A 22,302-nucleotide genomic window follows, 5' to 3' on the forward strand; every position below is an offset into this window, starting at 1 on the left:
GAAGATTCATAAACAACCCTTGTGTAATCGAAATCAGTGTAATCTAGATCAGTTTGGCCCTATCGTCTCCTTACCAGCTCCAGGGTTTGAGTGATCATTCAGAAAGGCAAAAAGGCAACATGTTCCCTACCTTTTGTAGAACGCATCTGTGCTGACCAGTCTTGGTTCCAGCCTCTAAAGGTAAAACCTCCTCATTCCGTTTGATGAGACAGAACATGAACAGTTCTGAGTGATACGGCACTGATTATTCCCTACATGCTGTTCTCTACTCTCAGATCCAGCCTCTAATTATTCGGATACATGAATTGACCAAGTTCTATTTTGCCACCTGGTTCTTCAACCCTGGTAAATATTTTTCTACCACCAATACTCGATGTTCCATGAAAATATGCCAAATGTTTTTTACCAGCTTTCACAGACGTTTGGTCATGGTGTCCCCATAGGCCTCTATGTTGTCTGTCTTCAGCAGTAAATAGGAACAAACCTTGTCTCATCAGGGTTTTATTGTAAAAGATTCTACCAGCTGATACTGCCCCTCAATGTGCGCCCCACCCCAAGCAACTGACACTTGACTCAATCTCCATGTCCGGGGGTATTCTGAAAATGGGACACGGATTCCAGGCATCCCAACAAATGATACATTTTTATCAACTGAAAATCATATTGTAACAGGCCCAAAAAAATCACTTGACCCGAAGGTGACCAGGAACCCACCAATTGTGCAAACTCCATCAGTGATATTGAGGTATTCTTTGAAGTCATGTAAATCTACATTTGATGGCATGAACCTTCTTGAAAGGCAGTCTTAATACCACTGCAGTCAAATAGCCCTTGAAGTAAAAAAAATACAGGAACTGAACTCTGGAGACTAATTTGTCAAATTTGAAAACAAATCCTAGTGTCTAAATAGCATCACCACCATATTGATGTACTGCTTCAGATTCTCTTGTTCCATAAAAATCATATCATCCAGATATATTATGCAAATCCCTTGACACCTCAGAAAAGCTGTTACTGGCTTCAGCAATTTTGTAAAGTGCCAAGGGGATGTATAGAGCCCAAAGTGTCGCTAGGAAAACTCCCGAATGTGCCTACTTTGCAGGAGCTTAAGAAAACATTGGTATGATTACTAAATAGGAACAGGCAAATATGCGTCCTTCACCTCCAAGAAGGCTCCCCAATTTTCGTATCCACAACATGTTTTCCAGAAGGTGCAGGCTTCCATTGTGAAGTGTCAATACACCAACTACTGGTTCAACTCTTTCAAATTTGACTAGTCATGATTTGTTGTATCCTTTTTTGTTGACCAGAAACAGATTGCGTAAAAACCTGAGTATGTGTGTGTCAGCCACAGTATTTGCTTCCTTTCTAGGGAGTTTTCACACATCTTTCGCTGACTCTTTCCATGAAAAAGTACATGTAAAAAGGAGCATCTCTCTGAACTTGATTACCACAGAACTCTAAATGGATTCCCTGTACAGATTCCAGTGCCCAGGGGGAAGACCGAGTATTCTCTTGGGGATATAAGTTCTTAAGACCGTTGGCATCTTCATAATAGAAGATAAATTAAAGACCTGCTCTGAAGCCACACAACGGCCATTAGGCAGCCACATTTCCCAGCTTAGGAACAATTTTAAGTAAGAACCCTTATACCTTTCAGCCAAAAACATCCAGTTGTCATTCTCTAAGAAATACATGGTCTCCACATCTGCCAGAACATTCATGTCTATTATGTTACCCTTCTCCCTAGCCTTCTCTGATAGATTAAGCATCAAATAACTTTGCCAACTAACCATATCACCGAACATTCATGTCTATTAGGTTACCCTTCTCCCTAGCCTTCTCTGATAGATTAAGCATCAAATAACTTTGCCAACCAACCATACCACCTGAAGCCAATCGAGTGGGGGCACGTCAGGTCAAAAGTTTCCAGCGTGCCACACTGACGGACGTGACCCTGGCAGAGCTTACCCTACAGCATGGCCCGTGCTGCAAACGTGCACCCACAGGGAAAGTGGCAAAGTTAACAGCAGTACAAGTTATAATTCACTTTCACTTCTCACAAACAATAACTGTACACAGTAACAGCACCTAACATCTAAAGCTTAACAAGTTCATGCCTTAGGTAAGCTACTTATCTCAAGGAAAAGTAGCAAAGGAAAGGGACTTCTGCAGACAAGATATAGTGGAATCGCTGTGGGAGATAGTCTGTTGGTTGAATTGTTTTCTTTGAGCAGAACTGATATTAATGGAAGTTGTCGAATTTTGTGGGGATTTGTATGTGTAGTAGAAAAGGAGCATAGATAATAAGGACATCTGTGTAGTTCAATTGCCCATTTTACGATCTTTCTTGTTATGACCCTCAAACGTATTCATTGACTCTGGGGGCGCTAGGTGGCGCACATCCAAGATGGCCGCTTGCCTGTGAGGCTCTAGCCTAGCCGAGCAGGAAAATATACTTTAAACACATCCTGAATCTGGGAAATGAATATTTGAAGTCACCGCGAGCTGGTTGAAGTGATGTTGAAGCTGGTGATACTAAATTTATGTGCCTTGCCTGGGGAAGCTGCCTGATGTGCTGCTGCCATTGCTGTGGGTGGCGTTCCACGCTTCCGTGCGGAGCCTGACTGCCGGTGCTCAAGCTGGGAAAGCCCGAGGCCGCAACGGCGGAAGAGTTGCAACTCAGAAAGAGGCGCGTTGGCGGCTGGCGCCTACCGCCTTGCTTGGCGGACTACCGAGGCTAGGAGGCGGAGGTCGGTACGGGGGCGCGTGCGGACACTGACGCTGACTTCCGACACCTGAAGCTACGAGTGGAGCTGCGGACCGGAGCCCCGAGACCGGAGACACGTGCTGCTGCGGAGCGGAAGGCCCGCGACGCGAATTCATTGAAGCTGCTGAGATACAGTTCATGGAGCCCCGGGAGGGTTCGTAGGGCACACTCGCTGGCTTCATGAGATCGTCCTGATATGCAGAGCCTGAGGTCAGTGCCGCCATTGTGCTGCTTGCGCGCGCACTGACAGGGGCAGCCTCCATTTTACCTGCCTGACCCATCACAGCCTGAAGTGGAGACGCTTTCCCCAGAGGTCTGGCTGGGGTTGAGGAGGAGAGCTGTGTGGGATCCCCGGTCGGCAGCCTGTGATGTGCTGAGCCTGTGGCCCCTACTCGGCGTTGACTATTTACCTGCTACTGTGGTTGAAGTGTAGACTGAACCTGGCGACCATTTTGTGCTGCATGTGCTGCAGTGGATTTGCACTCCTGGGGGAGGACGGATAATCATAGCTGACAGGAGTGGGGAACTACGACGTTACATACCCCCCTGGAACCCTCGTGGAGCACTGGACCTCCCAGAAGTGCCTTTTAGCATTAAGAGCCCCAGCTTGGTTATGGCACCACTGGAACTTGGGAGCGACCTTTTGCCAGTATTCTAGGTGGGCATTGCTTTATTTTTACTAAGGCTGTCTGAGAGGTAGGCGGGCCAGATATTAATTCAGCTTGTCGCCGTGAGGCCGATGTTTAGGCACGTATTAGATGGCATTGGTCGCTTTGCTCTAAGAGGGGCAGTTGTCATCCCTGATTTGCGGTGGCCACTGACGTAAGTGACATCACTGGAAGTTCTGCTTGGAGCCACTGCACTGTTTACAGCGTTGCAAGATGGGGCGCAGGGACGCCAAGCAAACCAAACTCCCGTTTGAAACGCGTAGGGCACCCAAATTGACATCGCAGGAGCATGCAGATTCGGATGACTCGGAGGCGCCAGACGATGACTGGAAGGCCCTTCTGCTGGGTATGAAGCAAAGTCTCACGACTATAGGCACTAAAATTGACACAATGAACATGCGCATGGAGGCTGTGGTCAACTAACTGGACCAGCATGAGCAGCAAAAAAAGGAAGCTGAGACTAGGGTTTCGGATCTAGAGGATGGCGCTGCCACAAGTAGGGGGCAATTATCGCAAATGAACAAGCTGCTCAAGATAATAGCCGATAAAAACGAAGACTTGGAGGCTCGCTCCCGAAGAAATAATGTCCGCATCCTTGGCCTGGCAGAATCCACCAATGTGGGCCGCATGGAAGACTTCATTGAAAGGTTGGTGGCGGACCTATTTGACAGGGACTCCTTTTCAACACACCTTACGGTGGAAAGAGCGCACAGATCACTGGGGGCTCGCCAACCCCGGGAGCGCCGCCACGACCGGTGATAGCCCGGTTTCTGAACTATCGGGACAGGGATGCGGTCCTGCGCCTGGTTCGTGAAAATAAACTACTACCTTGGCGTTCTATCTGGATTTCACACCATCAGTTCAGGAGGCCAGACGTAAGTTCTCTGCAGTCAAGAAAAAGCTCCAGACACAGGGCATCCCTTGTGCTATGCTATACCCGGCAAGGTTGCGGTTAACGCATCAGAGTAAGCAGCACTTCTTCCAGAACCCACAGCAGGCTGAAGACTACCTTAACAGCATCGGCGGGCGGCGTCCAAGACGTCGGAGGCACGGAGTCGCTCCAGATCTCACTCTCCACTGTCGGACCCCCGACTAAGGCCTGTAATGGGCATTGATTCTCCTGTGAATCTTCGCAATATCTTGCTTATGCTGAATGGTTCACAACTGGTGATGGATTATTATATCTTATGCAATTGGTAAACTGTCCTGCTTGGCATCTCCTCTCTGTCCCGCGGCAGCTGCCCGCTTCCAAGCGAAGCAGTGAGTGGGTGAAAGTAAGGAGGGAGAGGGTGGGTCATGAGCCCCTGGCGTTCCCCCATGAGGGCATACCCGCATTTATATGGTAACGAGGGAGAGCAAATGTGGACTACGGATGGTTGGTTGGGCGGGGAGGGTTAATGTGCCCGGCATGTTGGTGAAGCCGGTGTGGGTGGTGGGAGGGTGGTGCACGGTTACAGGTTTATGGTTTGTACAACTTATAGTAGTTCACGATGCAGGGTTGAGCACAGTTTTTTATAGCAGTCACAACAACAGACACCGTACGTGATATTAATGGGTTTAAGATCGCATCATGGGATAACCCCAGGAAGAAGAGGCAGATACTTGGGTATTTAGACAGACACCATATCACCGTGGCTATGTTACAGGAAACCTCAACCTGGAACTGAGGCTTTGTTCGCCTCGAGGTGGGCTTCACACCACTGCTTTGCATGCTACTCCAATTACTCTTGTGGGGTTGCTATCTTATTCAAAAGGGGGATGCTGTTTGTACCTGGTGGGATGGACACAGACGCTGGCGGTAGGTTTTGTCTTACCTGGGGAAGGCTCCATTCCTATGATGTAATGTTCGCTAATTATTATGGCCCCAACACTGATGACCCTCAAGTTCTTATTCGGCTGTGGAGTAGAATCCAAGAGATAGGCACCACCTATGTCATATGGGGGGGGGGGAATTTAATACGGTACTGCAACCGCGGCTGGATAGATCTAGGGTTGCGTCGGCACACTCCACACTCACTCACAGAACACTGAGAGATAAAGTAACCGATAACCGTCTACTCGACTCTTGGAGGCACATACATCCTGCGCTGCAGGAGGGTACACACTACTCACGGTCCACTCATCCTGGGCCAGATTAGATTACATGCTCATATCGGTTGGCATGACGCACTGGCTGCGTGGTGCGACCCACCTAGCCCGAACGTATTTGGACCACTCCCCTGTGGTGGCAGAGCTTCATGCCCCCTTGCAGTACTCCCCATACAATAGTTGGCGTCTCAACCCGGCACACTTGCATGACATGGTGTTTAAAACGGAACTGGAGGGAGATATCCGAGATATCTTTGAACGCAACGCTGTGTCCAGTATAACTACTGTCTGGGAAGCGTTCAAAGTGACGGTTCGTGGATGGTGCTTGTCCAAGGGGGGTGGGGGCTGCGCAGGGACCTCTCTAGATTGGAAGCAGAGCTTAAAAAATTGGAGCAGGACGTGAACGTCAGTACTGATGGACACACACTTAGAGCTACCTTACGCAGCAAGCTGACAGAATATGGCGAGATAGCGGACAGGGAATGTAAATTTCGGGGGAAACCGCACATGGCAAGGAAATACGGGGAGGGTGACTGACCGGGGAAGGCACTGGCAGCAGCGATTAGGCCCCCTAGATTCTCTAACTATGTAACGGAGATTCAAGATGCGCCAGGTACTACACACAGAAATCTCACTGACTAATTGACCACTTTTAGCGATTTTTATAGAACTCTGTTCTCTTCCCAGAGGGGCACCCCGCTTAACCTGCCTGAATATTTTGAGGATACTGCTCTAGCTTAGTTGGGGGATAATCAGCAAAAAAATGTAAACTTGGAATTGGAGGTAGACGAAATCACAGAGGCTATTATGCTGATGAAATCTGGTCGGGCCCCGGGGTCAGATGGGCTGCCCATAGAATTTTACAAAACCTATGCTTCGATTCTAGCCCCCATTTTGAAAGAGGTATTCTATGCGGCATTAAAGTAGGGTAGCTTACCGAGAACCATGCGCGAATGGTTAATAACCTCGTTATTGAAGCACGGGAAGACCCCTCTGTCCTGCGACTCGTACCGACCCCTATCTCTATTAAATTGTGATACTAAAATACTGGGTAAAGTTTTGGCGATCAGGCTGGGTCTGCTGATGCAGCGGTTGGTACTCCCTGACCAGGCGGGGTTCATCCCTAATCGAGCCACGTTGCATAACCTCAGAACCCTTGCCGCAGTGTTACAAGATATTGACCCTAACTGTTCGGCTGTGGCGGTCTTCCTTGACCCCACCAAGGCGTTTGACTCCCTGGAATGGGGTTACTTGCTTGGTGTATTGGCGCGTATGGGGATGCCTTTTACTTTCCTTAACTGGATACGATTGCTCTATAGCCAGCCAGTGGCGTCGGTGCTCTTGAATGGAGCCAAATCTCCCCCCTTTGCTGTCTCAAGGGGCACGCGCTAGGGGTGACCTTTGTCCCCCATTTTGATCTCTCTTGCAATTGAACCATTGGCAGCGTAGCTCCGCCAGCACCACAATGATAAAGCATTGATTTACCCCTCTAGGCAACTGCTTATCTCGCTATATGCAGATGACATGTCGTTATATGTGAAGAAGCCCCAAATCAATTTGAATCCCATACTACGGGAGATAACTAAATTCAGCGTTATATCTGGAGTACAAATCAAATGGTCAAAGTCTGCTGTGTTTCCCTTAACAGGTAATACCCTGCCATACCAGATGGACTACCCCCTAATATGGGAATCTGATGACTTGAAATACATGGGCGTCCATATTACTAGGGATAAGGAAGCGTTGATGAGAACAAACTATGGCAGATGGTGTTGTTGCCGAAGCTCTTATATCTCTTCGTCAATATTCCATATCATCCAGGGAGTTTTTTCTTTAGTACACTCAGAACCCAACTCACGAGGCTTATATGGGGTGGGAAGCAAGCACGCCTTAACCTTAACACGCTTATGCTGCCATATCATCAAGGGGGGTTTGAAGTTCCAGATTTTGAATTTTATTACTATTGTGCACAGGCCCATTTTGCAACCTATTGGTTCCATCCACTGCCCTTTATGCTGCATCTGGCGGTTGAAGTTGGATATATGGCTCTGACCCCACCATCAGGCTATATGTTCACTGCAGTGAGGGAGCGGGCTCGTGATCCATCAACTGTGGACTGTACTATACTGGCCTGGCATCGGATAGCCCGTAAGCTGGGGAACCCTGTGTTATACTCCCCCAAAATGTCTCTATCGCGTAATCCCCTGATACGTGTAATGTGTGAGGGAATATGTTGCAAGCTACTCGATGGCCTCCAATACTCCACATGGGGGGACCTTTATATAGCGGGGCAGTTTCGCTCAAAGGAGCAATTCTTTGGAACACACACACCAACAGTTATGGACACATTTCTGTATACCAGACTCCGACAGAGTATTAAGGCAGTGACCCCTGATTTCCCTACAGAGCCAGTTACATTAGCTGCTCTGCATGCTTTTTTGCAGAAAGAACCCCCCCCCCCCCCAACACGCTATATCTCTCTTATACAAACACACACAGAAAGCAGTGCCCACCCGCCCTGTACGGGCCAGAAGTGAGTGGGATAGAGATTTGGATACCCCGCTGACAGATGACCAGTGGCAACTTGGCTGTACACAGACTGTGGCAATTACTAGTAACAGTAGACTGTGCCTTATTCATTTTAAGTTCTTGCACCAATTGTATTATTCTCCAGCCAAGCTTTACAGACTCCAACTTAGGGACAATGATCTATGTGTGCGTTGTAGGCGGGAGGGGGCGGACTCTTTTCACCTGGCATGAAGCTGCCCTTAGGTGGCGGAATTCTGGGCGCAGACGTTCGATGGTATCTTGAACACGATAGGGGCCCGGGTGCAGCCCTGCCCACTACTAGTCCTCTTGGGACTGATTCAAACTGTTAATACAAAATATAAAACAATCCTAGCAATGGGATTGCTATTGGCAAAACGGCAAGTGGCATGTCGATGGGGGAGGGGCCGGGCTCCCAAGTTTAAAGATTGGGTTCACTCGATGACTACCTGGCAAGAGCACATGCACAAGTATGCTGAACTCCTGCCCACTAAGTCGCGCCCAAAGGATATTTGGGGTCCATTAACCTCATATCTGATAGCGCAGGCGGCGAGAAACGAAGAGGTAGACGGGGAGGTTGCTTCACAGACAAATCGTGAGACGGAATCTGACTCCCGATTCTTGGCCTTGCAGGAGGGGCAACCTGAGAGGGGATTCTTTTCACCGCCAGAGCAGCAGAACTGAGATTGTGGTTTGAGTATGTTGCAACCTATTTATGCTGTAAGCTGTGAGTGTTCTGGGATACCGGGAGGGTGGGGGGGTTCCTGTACCTGGGGGTCCTGAGTATTTAATGTCGCTTTGACCTGCGCATATTCTGTGGTAAAAGGTGGACTACGTCAGATGCTAATAGACTGTGCCGACAGGTATCGGACTGTAACATGAGACTACTGAGCCTGCATCAAAATTATTGGGGTGGAGGGGGGGGCGAGTTAACTACATGTTTATTCTGGTACGGGAAGGTGTTCTATACAAATGTCCTGATGTGCAATATGATATGGTGTTCACTATCACACTGATGTACCGTACAACTTTTTGCAATAAAGGTTTTTCAAACTTTAAAACTAAAAAAAATAAAAGGATTCATTGACTCAATGCATTTCTGTAGGAAACTCGTGTGGCTCTAGGAGGGGTGTAGTCACCAATAATAGTACATCTATATGGTACTTTGAAAAACACACCACCTACAAAAAGTATAAAACACATTGTAGATTGCTGTCAACAACCACCCCGGAGTGGCTCAAAAATTAATTTAGGAATTCCGTCACTTAAAATTAACCCATATAGTACTTTGCAATGGGGCGTTTGCATCGTTTCTGAGATAGCTAGTGAATTAATTAACCTAACTGAAATTTGATGAGCGCAGACTGGAAATTATCACGGACTGTCATTGCATTTTATCTTGTCCGAGTATCCAGTCTACTATTTTTATATGGCTACAGCAGAGCTTTTAATTGCCTGTCCAGCATCATCAAATTCAGTTTTAAGAAGCACCCAGAACCCCTGAACATCTAAACATTTTTCGAAATGCCTAAACCCAGAGGAGACGCTAGCCATTTGAAGGAAAAGTACTTCCTGAATTGTTTCCCCAAAACACGAGCTAAGTTACATATATATTTAACCACTGCTCTAATTCCTGCTTTTCTTTTTTTAAGTAAACATTCACACCATTCCTCTCAACTTTAGATTCTAGTATATGAAGGTTAAATGTCTGCAGCGAACAAGTTTTCTTTAATGATTCAAGAATTTATGTAAAAGTGTTGAGTATAGTTTATGTCCTGGGGTGCATCTTGATCTTTCTGCCTTACCTGTGATACATGGGCGTTACTTAGCAATAAATGCAGACTATAGGAACTGTAACTTTGTCACCAACTTTTAAACATTAAATAATTATGTTTATTTAAATGAAGAAATAAAATAACACCTGTTGTTGCTTCTTTTAACTCACTTTTTAATGCACTGCGGATCCAGATAGGTGGAAAGAGTTAGAGTAAATTACATTTTCAAAGTCCAGTATCACTAATTGTATGATAGTTATTTGATATATATAAAGCAAAGTTTTGATGAATTGTAATGCTAGGGCATAAAATATACCTTATTCTCAGTCCGATAACCGTTTTAAGTCAGGTTCATAGGCCTCATTAGCTGTCTCACCAGCCTCATGTAATGAAAAATATTCAGAAATAGAAAAAATACATACATAGAGGAGCATTGGGTCAGTCGTCTTCATTTCTTCCACCCAGAAGAGCAACCATCTTGGAGGAAAAGGTCACCCACTTCCACCATTGATTATTTTGCACATTAAGCTGGGAATTTTACAGTTTTTGAATTTGTATTTCAAGCCCCTTTATACGATTTTGTATGATTTACCACAGTTGCCTGCATGGAATATGTGAATTGGATCTAAATTGTTGAAATTACACGTTAATGGTACAGTTTCAAATGCATGTGGTATTACATTTATTGTGGTAACCATAAATAATGTATTATTTTGTTTGAATCTTTGATTAAGGTCAGGAAAAGCCTGTAGAACAGGAGACAAATGACACTAAACACCCTGAGACCATTAACAGATATGGAAGTCTAAACTCCCTGGACTCTACAGCTTCATCGGGCATTGGCAGCTACAGTACACAGATGTCTGGTACTGACAATCCTGAGCAGTTTGAGGTCCTAAAACAACAGAAGGAGATCATTGAGCAAGGAATAGATTTGTAAGTAACTTTTGTCTTTAGCTCTAAATAAATTCCTGAGAGCCTTCTTGTTGTGTGCTATATTTTTCTTGGTGGACTACACTTACTGTGTTAATGAATGAAGTGCTTTCAACATTTCTCTTTTAGAATGAGATTAAATGCAAACTACTTTTTGTATTTGATATACAGCTGCCTTATAGCTTTTATTATACATTGTATCTCTTTAAATAAGTAAATATTGTGGATGGTTTCTAGTATGAGTGCTGAAAATATGTTACTGCACAAAGCATAGCAAATGGAAGACATGAGTAGCCTTTATATTTTATGGGATAAAGCTGGATTTGAAGGTTAATGCCTTGGTTACTTGCCAGTCATTTTGTTTGCTCTGAGTGCACGTCCTCCCCATCACAGTCCTAGCTGTTTGAGATAATGTCTCTTCCATCAGACAGAGTTACATGTCCTAATCCCAACAATTTCAAAATAGTCCTTCTTCACACTCTACAGGTTGAACCTTCCATTCCTGTTACTGTAATAGACTCCTGACTGCTTCTCAAATACTGTAATTGAGACAGGGGGCTCAGTTGGAAATATATTTTGAGTTAGGAGTAACAGCTTTAACTAACTACAGCACTACATCCTCTTCTGCCATACTGCTCACAATCCTAAGGATAGATTGAAGATTTACCCAAACAGACACAAAGACTCAGTCACAGCTAGTTCTCATAGAAGAAGAGGCAGCCATTACCCAGTGCTTTATTAATAATTACTCGGGAACTAAAATGGTACCAAAGACAATTACTATCCTCAACCTTTGACACAACATGAAAATGTGGTACAAGCCCTAGTGGGCGCGCTGCAGATATTTTATTTAATACAATAGTAACCACTATTAGAATTTTCTAAACAATTTAAATAAACTGATATGTTTGATTTATTATTATGTACTGTGGTGGAACCCGTCATATTGAAACTGAAACAAATTAAATTTTTCACCGCCGTAAGAATAGATAGTCTATTGATATTTAATGATTGTAACAAGAATGAATGTGTCATACTAATAATCATATAAGTTAAAATAGCTTGAAGCTTACTGGAAAGCGATATTTTTCACAGAAGATGAAATCCTTCATTATTCACCGCATGCTCAGTAATCAAGCATTTACCGTTTGACAATTCTTTCAGAAAGATAAATTATTGTACTAACTTGCAATATGCAGTTTTAGAATGGACTTTATAAATTCATTTTAATGCCAAATTATTATTAACCATCCTTTCAAAATGATAAACTGATAACCCTCCATTTAAAATAAAAATATTATTATTGTACACTTAGATAATCTTCCATTGATTTGGAAAATAAATATTATAGTTCCACAACCTTCTTCATTTATAAAATGATTGCCCTTTTTTCTGCTAATTCTTTAAAGCAGTGTCTATAAATATATTTGCTCATCAGGACAACTGGGTAAGGAGCTCCGTCACGGAGCTCCACACCTGCTCACCACTGCTGGTGTCTCTATTTCCCCACCACCTTTCATTATGTTAAACACGCTTAAAGGTGAGGGAATCTTGGTTAAATGAATGAACATCCTTGGGCAGGTGCCTGTGAGGAAGTGGATTATTAGTTGGGGTGGTTGTGAGACCTTAACAAATAATATTGGTAGATTTCTGTATCTGGTCCCGTTAGGCTTCTTTTAGCCTCAGTCCTGTTTAGCTTTGGCACAGAGTAGTCTGGCTTCACTCGGAGAAAATAAGTGTAAAACATTTATCAGTATAAGTCAGTTAGAAGTTGAAAACACAACACAACAAAAATCCCACTCCAATTTCTAAAAATTATATAAATTGTAAATTTGTAAAATAGACACCAAAACAACAATTCACATTAGATACAGGCACCAGATTTGTCCCGGAGAAAAGTTTACCTTCTGACTTAGAGGCCATTTAGGATGCAATTCGGAAACTGTTCTGAACGATTCGGGTCCTGCATGTCCGAACGACCGATTACGATGCTTCCCATCATCATTCGGTCGGACTAGCATTGACTTCAGTGGGTGGCTGTGTTCCGTACGAGAACACAGGCTCCCATTGAGAAAAGGGGTGGTTGGGGAAAACCCTGTGATGGGTACTCCATGGAGCCTGTCACATTGTGCATGGTTGGGAAGAAGGGTCCCTTGGGTACCTCCACGGGCCCCAATCGGAAGCCTCCGGGTGAGGGCGGCCCCGTAACGGGCCCCCAAAGACAGATTCCGACAGCCGTTTCGTGTCGGGCAGACCGAATCGCAATGTCTGTCCGAATCGGTCATTGTAATCGCTCATTCGTAAACCATGTCCATGAAGCTGTATGATTCGGCTCCGAAAGACTCGCGCTATCCAAGTGCCTTTCGGAACCGATCCGGACTGCCCGAACAGTTTCCTGGCATTGTAATGGGTCGTTGGGAAATGTGTAAGATTCATTCAGAAACAAGGGTTCCGTATCGGATTCTGCAATACCGAATCCCATTCAGAGCCTTTCCGAACGACATCATAATCGGCCCTTTAGTCTTTGTTCTGAAGAAGTGTTCTTGTCGGTGGGGCAGGCTGCCAGCTGGATTGGCCGGAGGGCTCAATGACTGCAGGGTGCTGCTTGCTACTGTTCCGAGTGAAATCCTCCATGTTGGGACTTAAAAGCTTTTCTTGAAGTCGCTCTACTGACACTAGCAGCTGCGGTTCATCAGCGGTCCAATGGTAGCCTCTGGTTCTTTTATGAAAAAGTTAAGAAAAATGTTCTGTGTCCACTTTTGCAGTCCTGAGGAAGTGTTCAGTACCTTTAGAGCACCACTTGGTGAGTTGGGACTCATTCTTCCAGAATCTACCAGCAAGTTTGGAACAGTCTCCCCATGGAACTGAGACAGATACAGGATTTGATGATGTTCCGTAAGAAAATGAAGACCTGGCTCTTTCCCAGAGTATAATCTGTTCTGATTATGTTCTGTAGAATCCCCGATGGTAACACACATGTATCGCAGCGCCAGGATGCCGTAGGGTTACAGAGCGCTTTATAAATGTGCCTACATACATACATACATACAAGTTCCAGGGCAAATCCCGTTGAAACCTCGTCGGCTGGGCTCTTGTTGCAGACTTCTTCTATTCCTGGAGCTTACCTGAAGGCTAGCTAACTTGCCCTTGGAGCCCACTCATCTGACCTGGGTGCAAGTGAGAGCAGGTCCAGTCCTTGGAGTTTCTCTCCACACGTAAAACCGCAGGTGCAGTCATTCTTCTGTAGTCCACAGGTCCAGTATTGTTCTAAGGAATGAGCCAAGGGTGCCACATTTATACCTGGCACTAGCTTGTGGCTTGTCCTTAACCTATAAGGAAAAAGTCCCCAAGGGCAACCCTACCCACTTTGAGAGAATTTCATGTGGGTTTGGCCCTAAACAATCCCACAGGGCCCTGCTCTGCCAAAATCCAACCTCGCAGAATCTTGCTTTCCTTAGACAATGGCAGGCCTATGTGTGAGTTACAACTGACTGTGACAGGGGCTGCTCCTTTGAAGCTTGTATTAATTGGTGTTTTTCTGCGGGAGAGTCAGCCTTGCCAAAGTGAAAAACGACTTTGGTGATTTATCACTCCCAGAACAGGTCAAATTTAAGAACACATGTCCAGTTTTTAAATACCATGCACCCTGCCCTTTAGACACTTAGGGCCTACCATAGGGGTGACTTAACATGATTAAAAAGGGAAGTTTGGGTCTGCTAAAAGGTGCATTTACCCAGGTTGAATTGGCAGTGGCAGGCCTAGAGTCATGTTTTCACTTTCTCACTGTAGTGGTGGCACAATCAGTGCTGTAGTCCACTAGTAACATTTAACATACAGGCCCTGGGTAGACAGAGTACCATATACTCGGGACTTATAGGCAAGTTAAATATTTCAATCCAGTATCAGACAATTGCACATATACTTTAGGGGTCAGAGTACATACACTAGGCGCTGAACATCAGTGCCCCAATGTTCAGCGTTAGTTAACTAGCACTAAATCTAGCAAAAAGTGGGGGTAATCCTGCAGAAAGCGCATTCCACAAATACACTGAGGCACATCCTGCTGCCAGATTCTTTCCCCCCCACCACCACCACTTATATCCTCCAAAGATGACTCCCTGCACTCTCTTGATGCCAGTACTGAGGACAGGGTGGTGCAACAAATCCTGGCCGAGGGAGTCTTCTCTTTCCCATCATTGTTGGCTGTAGTCTGAAGGTGTTTGGACCAGAAGGAGTCCTCGAGCAATAAACACAACTGTCCAGCTAGGAGGCAAACTGTCCATCTTGACAACCCCATAATCAGGAAGACATTCTGATAGGAAGTGAATCCTAGATGACAGAGGAACAATAAAACATAGAAAATGCTCTCAGGTGGTCGCTTGGTCTTCACTGGAGAAACCGGGAAAACTAGACTACTATCTCAGTATGCTCTGCCTGAACATGACACACCACAAGACCTGGAAGCAATGTTGGTTGTGGAAAAACCGATATTTCGCACTTAAGAAAGACAAAATTAAATGCGATTCATACTCAATCCTTAAAACAATTTTGTTATCATTCCCAAGATCGATGCAGACTTTAATTTTAATTTGCTATCCCAGTGAAAGTCGCTGGCACAAAACATTGTTCTACTTCTTGTTTTTTGCACTGTATTTGTTCTTTTGTGCACTGCTGGGTAAGCAGTGGCACCTGTTCTCTTGTAAAACACACTGACACCCTTTTGGAAATTATTTGCGATAGTTAAAATTTCAAAAATATAGACTGAATAAATAAATCCTCATCCTGTGTGCACAATCCAAATGTGCGTGATACTGTTGTCCCATTTCTTTCTTCCAAGAAATAGATTTTAAACAGAATCTGCTTATTATCAAACTGTCCTGAAATAAAACAATTATGTGACTGTTGGTTCCCTATTAAAATTGTATAACATGTATTAGTAGAGGGTAGCTATTTCTATTCACCCGTAATATCAAGTACAGCAATTGTTTGAAGTTTTAACTGTAAAAACACATTACTTTTTATTAATAATTCAATGTGATGTAGAGGTATCGCAGTATTCCTTAGTCCAATATACTGGTCTTGTAATTCTTGGTCGAATGTTATATTCCTCATCGAAATACACACATCCTCAAGGCCTACATGTTTCAAACATATTTTAATCAACATTGTAAGAGCAGATTTTGTAGTACAGGCTTATTAAAAAGGGAATCAAGATGGTAGCAACTTATTCAGTGTATACATAGAAGTGAAATACATTTGTTCATTGTTTGGTATGATATGCACCACTAGGATGGCTGCCAATGTCTACTTATTTGAAAGTTTTATAAGGAAAGAACGTACAGCTGTCTCCCGAATTTAAGGTGTAACAAGGCTTGCAGAGTAGAATTGCATCATGTCAACCATTTCTAGAGTTGACTATGTTCCAGTCTATCAAATAGCTTATTGCATTCACAGTCTAAGGCTACAGTCAATTAAATAGTGTAGTTGATATTTTACTAACAAATCCTTGTAAGAATAATGACAAAATTGACTACTACCTGCTTTTAATCCTAGGTATTTCATTGGAGTTCATGTATCTCTGACTTTCCCATACCAGTTAAGTGTTGAGTTTAAGCTCATTCCTAAATAGCTGTTCTAGCTTACATTTTCAATTGTTGTGTCATCAGTGTACCATAAAAGCTGCTCTTTATCTTGCCCAAGTGTCAAGTCTTTATTTTTTCACATTAGGTAGAAGGTGCTTTCTGCATTTATGCATCGTTATTATTGAGAGTAAACATTGTAAACCTACATTAGTTTGGTAAAGGCACAACCTCCTACAAAGTACCCAATGCATATTGTTGAAACCAATGCCCAGGTAGTGGTGTACACTTGGTGGTGGGAGTAAAGCAGTTGGTGTGGGAGGACTGGCAGCTGCACTCCTTATGCCGGGGGAATAGAGCACAGGGTCAAAGGTTTCACTCTATAGATAAGTAATTGGAGGTTAGGCTCATAGCATATCCCAAGCCTAATCCCTGTGCCCAGTTGTACTGTTTTGAGCACAGGTAAAAGTTATGGGCAGTGAATGACTGTGTGCACTGGTAAACCTCTGGCTGTTGAAGACTATATTCAGAGGCATAGGAGCAGGGAGTGTTGTTTGAGACGCTGTTTGATTTTGCAATTTTAATTATTGTAAATCCTTTTGTATTACCCTATGTTAACATGAATCATTTATTTGTTTTCTGCACCACATTTGAAACTTTTTAAACTGTCACTGGATCTTTCCCCTACACCTGTATTACGGAATGAAGTTCACTGAGCTTCATCTCTACTCTTGAAAGCACTGGACATGACTTCCTTATTATTTGAGATTTCTATTTTCATTAATTAAGTCTCATATTTTGTAATTGACATGCACGGATGGGCTTAATGTATGATCCCCCTTATATCAGTGGGTCTTTAGATATCTCGATCGCCCAGAGCAACCCTTAGTGAATTTAAGCTTGTACTAGGAAAGCAGCAGCCCTATTATTTCAAAACTACTCTGGGCAAATGACAGTGGGCATCTATTCTCTGATGTTGCTTCCATCAACATTTTATTGATCAGTCCTGGAGAGTATTCATTCTCTGGCAGTCAACTTCAGGGTGCAATTTGAAGTACCGATTACCATGTCTAATTCAGCAATATGTACAGCCATGGTTCTTTTCTTCTCTCAGTATTTTTGATTGTTTCTTAATGTTCAAGGCATATGTGCTGTAGATACACATGCTTTGATTTCTCCTGCCATCTAGTGGTGGGTCCGGATGTGTGCAAGTTGTTTTTCTTTGAAGAAGTCTATTGAGTGACGAGGTAAGGTTACTCCTCCTTTTGGTAATAGTGCGTATGGTCATCAACTCCGGTGTTGGATTGTTTTCTTTCCACCATCGTGCTTGGATGTGTATTTCGGTGCACCCGTTCGAGAGCGTTCGTCGGGATCCTTTCAGTGCGCATCCACTCTACCCTCGTCAGTATTGATTCAAATTAGTTTTTCATCCTTAGCGTATCAAAATTCAGAAAACTTCACTCAACGGGTCGGAACATCCCAACTGCAGACTTCAGGCCTAGCCGTCCAGGTTACTTTCTACTCCATACCAACTCCATCGAGGTAACAAGCTGATGAAACGGGCTCTGTTTCAATTCTGCCATCGGTGCCGCTCCAAGTACCCATACACCGACCTTCATGAAGTTTGCAATTTGTGCTTATCTCCGTAGCACAAACAAGAAAACTTTGAGGCCTGTCGGTCGTTTTGATCTAACAAAACGTTGCAGTACCATCGAGCTCTACTTGTAGAAATGCAGAGGCAGAACACAGAAGGAACTCCCGATACCTTCAGCCAAACTTTATCGAACAACAGGAAGACATAAATCTGCTTCGCCAACACTACCGGAGCCAATCATACAAACCATGTAAGAAAGACTTGATCCAAAAGAAAATACATATTCATCCAGTGCCATCTTCCAAAAGGAAAACATTATTTCTAAAGGGCACTGGATATGAGATACCTCTGAAAAAGAAGAAGGACTTAGCTACCAGTCCCCTGCACCCTATTCCTCCTTTTTCTTCACCACCACATTCACCTGTACCCTTGGTACCTTCTTCACCTACAAACCCTCTAAATATTACACCTCAGGGTTCTCCTCACACAGAACCAGATGCAGATATAGGGGATGACAGCAATTGTGAAGCAACACCAGACCCCTAGCAGGATTATGATATAGATCCTCCAGGAGACACAGGTCCTGATCTTTATTCTGCAAAACCCTCACCTCCTGTTGATAACTTCTCTATCAGGAGCTCATAGCCAAGGCAGCTGCTTATCATATTGTCACTTTACACAAAGAAGCCTTAGAAGAAGCTTTTTATTTGAAACCTCAGGTACTTCACCCAAAACATCTCAGTCTCTGCCAAGGTTAAAAGGGAATGATGCGCCATGCAGAGGATATTTTTAAGGACCCTGCGCGTGCACATATTATCACACCTAGGGTGGACAAAAAGTACAAATCCCCTCCATCTGACCCAATTTTTATTAGAGGTCTGCTTCCACCAGACTCATTGGTTGTGTATAGTGCTCGCAAAAGAGCAAATTCACAAACAGCTGATGCACCACCTCCTGACAAAGATTCAAAGCTGATAGATGCCTCAGGCAAATGAGTGGCTGCACAATCAACCAATCCCTGCCGTATAGGCAATTCACAGGGTCTTCTTGCTAGATATGACAGAACTCGCTGGGATGAGATAGAAGAATTACTTGAATATCTCCCAGAGGAGCATAAGAAAAAAGGACAGAATTTAGTGCAGGAAGGAAGATTTATGTTCGAGGCATATGAGCTGCAGAATTCATACTACTACATAGATCGCCATCTGGTGTTGGGCTCGGATGCTTGCACCTTGTTGTTGTCTTGGAAGAAGTCTTTTGTGGTCACAAGATAGGTGACTCCTCCCTTGGGTGATAGTGTGCATGGGCATCGACTCCATCCTGAGATAGTTTTTTTTCGCCATCGGGTTTGGATGTAACTTGCTGCGCTCTGTTTCGACGTCGTTCGATTCCCCTTCGACGCGCAAAAACTCTCACCAATCGACGGTATTGTTTCGATCGCGAATCTCTCTCAATGCGTATCCAGTTCCGAAGACCTTTTCGAGTCTGGTCCTCGACGTGGGCTGTTGGACCGATCGGCGCCATCAACCAGCATATGGAAAGGACTCCATTCAAAAAATGCAAGTGTGGGGCTAAATTCCCACACACAGGTCTCCACGAGGTCTGCAACCTTTGTTTCTCGCCAGAACACGAGAGTCGACACTGCCAGGCCTGTGACTCTTTCAGGTCCAAGAAGACTAGACGTGATCGCCGGGCTCGACGACACAAAATGTCTGGGTCAACCGTTCCGGCTCTGGAGAACATCTTCAAAGCAGGCTCCGATGATCCAGACACAGGAGACGAACAACCCAACATCTCCGAAGCCAAGTAATCGGGATCAGAATACCAGGTGACCAGATGATTACTCCAGGTCAACGGAGCGTGAGTACTGACGTCGATGCTCCAGTAACACCTTCACCTTCGGGTATAGATCAGCACCGAGACAAAACTTTAGAAGCCCCGCCTCCGGGCCCGGCTCTGAAGCATCCGAAGCCTTCAGGCAGCTCGGGATCGAGCCAGCCACAACACGGTGCAGAAAAACCACTGTCGGCACCGAAGCATAAACCCAAGGTCCCGTCCGCATCAGCATCTTCGGCACCGAACTCAAGGTAATGGACTCTTCGGCACCGAAACAAGCTCAGTCGAAGCCTTCGGATCCGAAAAATACAAACTAAACCTTTGGGGTCGAAAACTCCACCTAGGCAAAAGGAGTCAAAAACTCCTCCTAAAGCTAAAGAGGACAGGCCAAAACACCACTCGAAGCCGAAGTCCTCGGCACCGAAAAAAGATAACGGATCCAAAGAACTTTTCCATCCAGATCCACTTGATCCTAGACAAAAAACACTCCATATAGACCCCATTACTCGACATGTCACCTCTATACTACCTAAAAAGAGGAAATTGGACACCTCAGAAACACCTGAGATACCCTCCACGAAAAAAGACTCATCCACACTCTACAGTGCCTGCTTTTTCACCACAAGAGGAGGATGACGATATAGGGGGTGATGATGACACACACTCGCCACATAATACAGATACTGATGATGACACCCACAGTATCCCATCTCCCGACCCTTGGGACAATTATGATGTCCCAGATGTATCTGAGCCTGATTCATATCCCTCCAGACCATCACCTCCAGACGATAGTATAGGGTTTGCACAGCTAATAAATAGAGCTGCACAATACCATGGGGTCCAACTACATTCAGATCCCCTAGAGGAGGACTTTTTACTAGAGACAATCGCTCAGCCTCAAAATACAACAAACACTCTCCCTATGCACAAAGGGATGATTAAACATGCCCCTGAGGTTTTTAAAGACCCTGTTAGGGCTAGGGTTCTTAATCCTACAGGCGAGAAAAAATACAAGCCAGCCCCAGGCAATCCAGCTTCTATTAAAGGCCAACTCCCTCTGGGTTCATTGGTAGTAGCAAAGGCCCGTAAGAGGGCAAATTCCCAAACTACATGTGAAGCCCTTCCGCCAGACAAAGATTCTAAGTTACTGGACGCATCAGGCAAAAGAGTTGCGTCTCAGGCAGCAAACATTTGGCGCATTGCCTATTCACAAGCCTTACTAGCAATGTACGACAGGACTCTCTATGATGAGCTTGAAAAGCTCATTCAACACCTTCCAGACGAGCATAAGACCAAAGCAAATGATCTTATACAAGAGGGAAAGTTAATTACAAATACCTCAATAAAATGTGCCCTTGATGCTGCAAATGCAGCATCCCGCACAATAAATACAAGTGTATTATTACGTAGACATGCGTGGTTGCGCATATCTGAGTTTAAACAAGAGGTGCAGTCTACCATCCTCAACCAACCCTTAGATCAGGAACACTTGTTTGGGCCCACTGTGGACACATCTTTAGAAAAAGATGAAAAAAGACACAGAGACAGCCAAATCCATGGTGGCTCTACAAGCAAGAACTGGTAGAGGTTCCTTTCGTCGCTCCTTTTATAGGGGCGCCTCCAAAACCATTGGCACAGACACCACCTCTTCCACGTATAAAAGCCCCACCCAGACCTCCCCTAACAAAGGTTACTTTAGAGGGAATTACAGAGGCAATAACAGAGGGAGAGGGCGTGGTTCTAATACCCGCAACTCCCCCACCACAAAACAGTGACTTCTCTCCACTTTCCCCCGACCATTCCACTCCAGTCGGGGGAAGACTATCACAGTTCCTACCTGTGTGGAATTCCATCACCACAGACAGGTGGGTAAGACAAATTATCCAGTATGGTTACTGCCTGGAACTTACTGCTGCTCCCCCCAACATTCCGCCCAGACAACGTCCCATGTCCATGGAACATCTAACACTTCTCAAACAAGAGGTTCTCTCTATGCTTCAAAAGCACACAATAGAACCAGTTCCCCTAGAGCATCAGGGGACAGGGGTGTACTCACTGTACTTTCTAATCCCAAAAAAGGATGGTTCTCTCAGACCAATACTGGACCTCAGACACCTCAATTTCTACATTCAGTCAGATCACTTTCACATGATCACTCTTCAGCAAGTCCTTCCACTGCTTCAACAAGGCAACTTCCTTGCCACACTAGATCTCAAGGACGCCTACGTCCATATTCCCATACACTTGGCTCACAGAAAATATCTAAGGTTTACAGTGGACGGATAACACTATCATTTCTAGGTCCTCCCATTTGGAGTAACAGCACCACCCAGGGTCTTCACAAAGTGCCTGGCAGTAGTAGCCGCGCACTTGTGAAGAAAACGCATTCACATGTTCCGTAGCTGGACGACTGGCTCATAAAAGCCAAATCACACAGTCAGTGTGTACAGCACGCCTACCAAACAATTCAGCTGCTACACAGTTTGGGGTTCACAATAAACCACATCAA

The 22,302-nt window shown here is 44.7% G+C and overlaps 1 protein-coding gene across 1 annotated transcript in view; it reads left to right on the forward strand.

Moving 5' to 3' along the window:
• ARFGEF1 (ARF guanine nucleotide exchange factor 1) overlaps nt 1-22,302 on the forward strand; it is a 1,069,199-nt gene that overhangs the window by 576,801 nt on the left and 470,096 nt on the right. The window contains exon 14 of the mRNA XM_085605493.1: nt 10,583-10,784. Within this exon, the coding sequence (XP_085461619.1) occupies nt 10,583-10,784 (202 nt within the window). The remainder of the gene's footprint in view (nt 1-10,582; nt 10,785-22,302) is intronic.

The sequence above is a fragment of the Triturus cristatus genome, chromosome 5_1 (genome assembly GCF_964204655.1).
Source record: "Triturus cristatus chromosome 5_1, aTriCri1.1, whole genome shotgun sequence".
NCBI classification, from domain to species: Eukaryota; Metazoa; Chordata; class Amphibia; order Caudata; family Salamandridae; genus Triturus; species Triturus cristatus.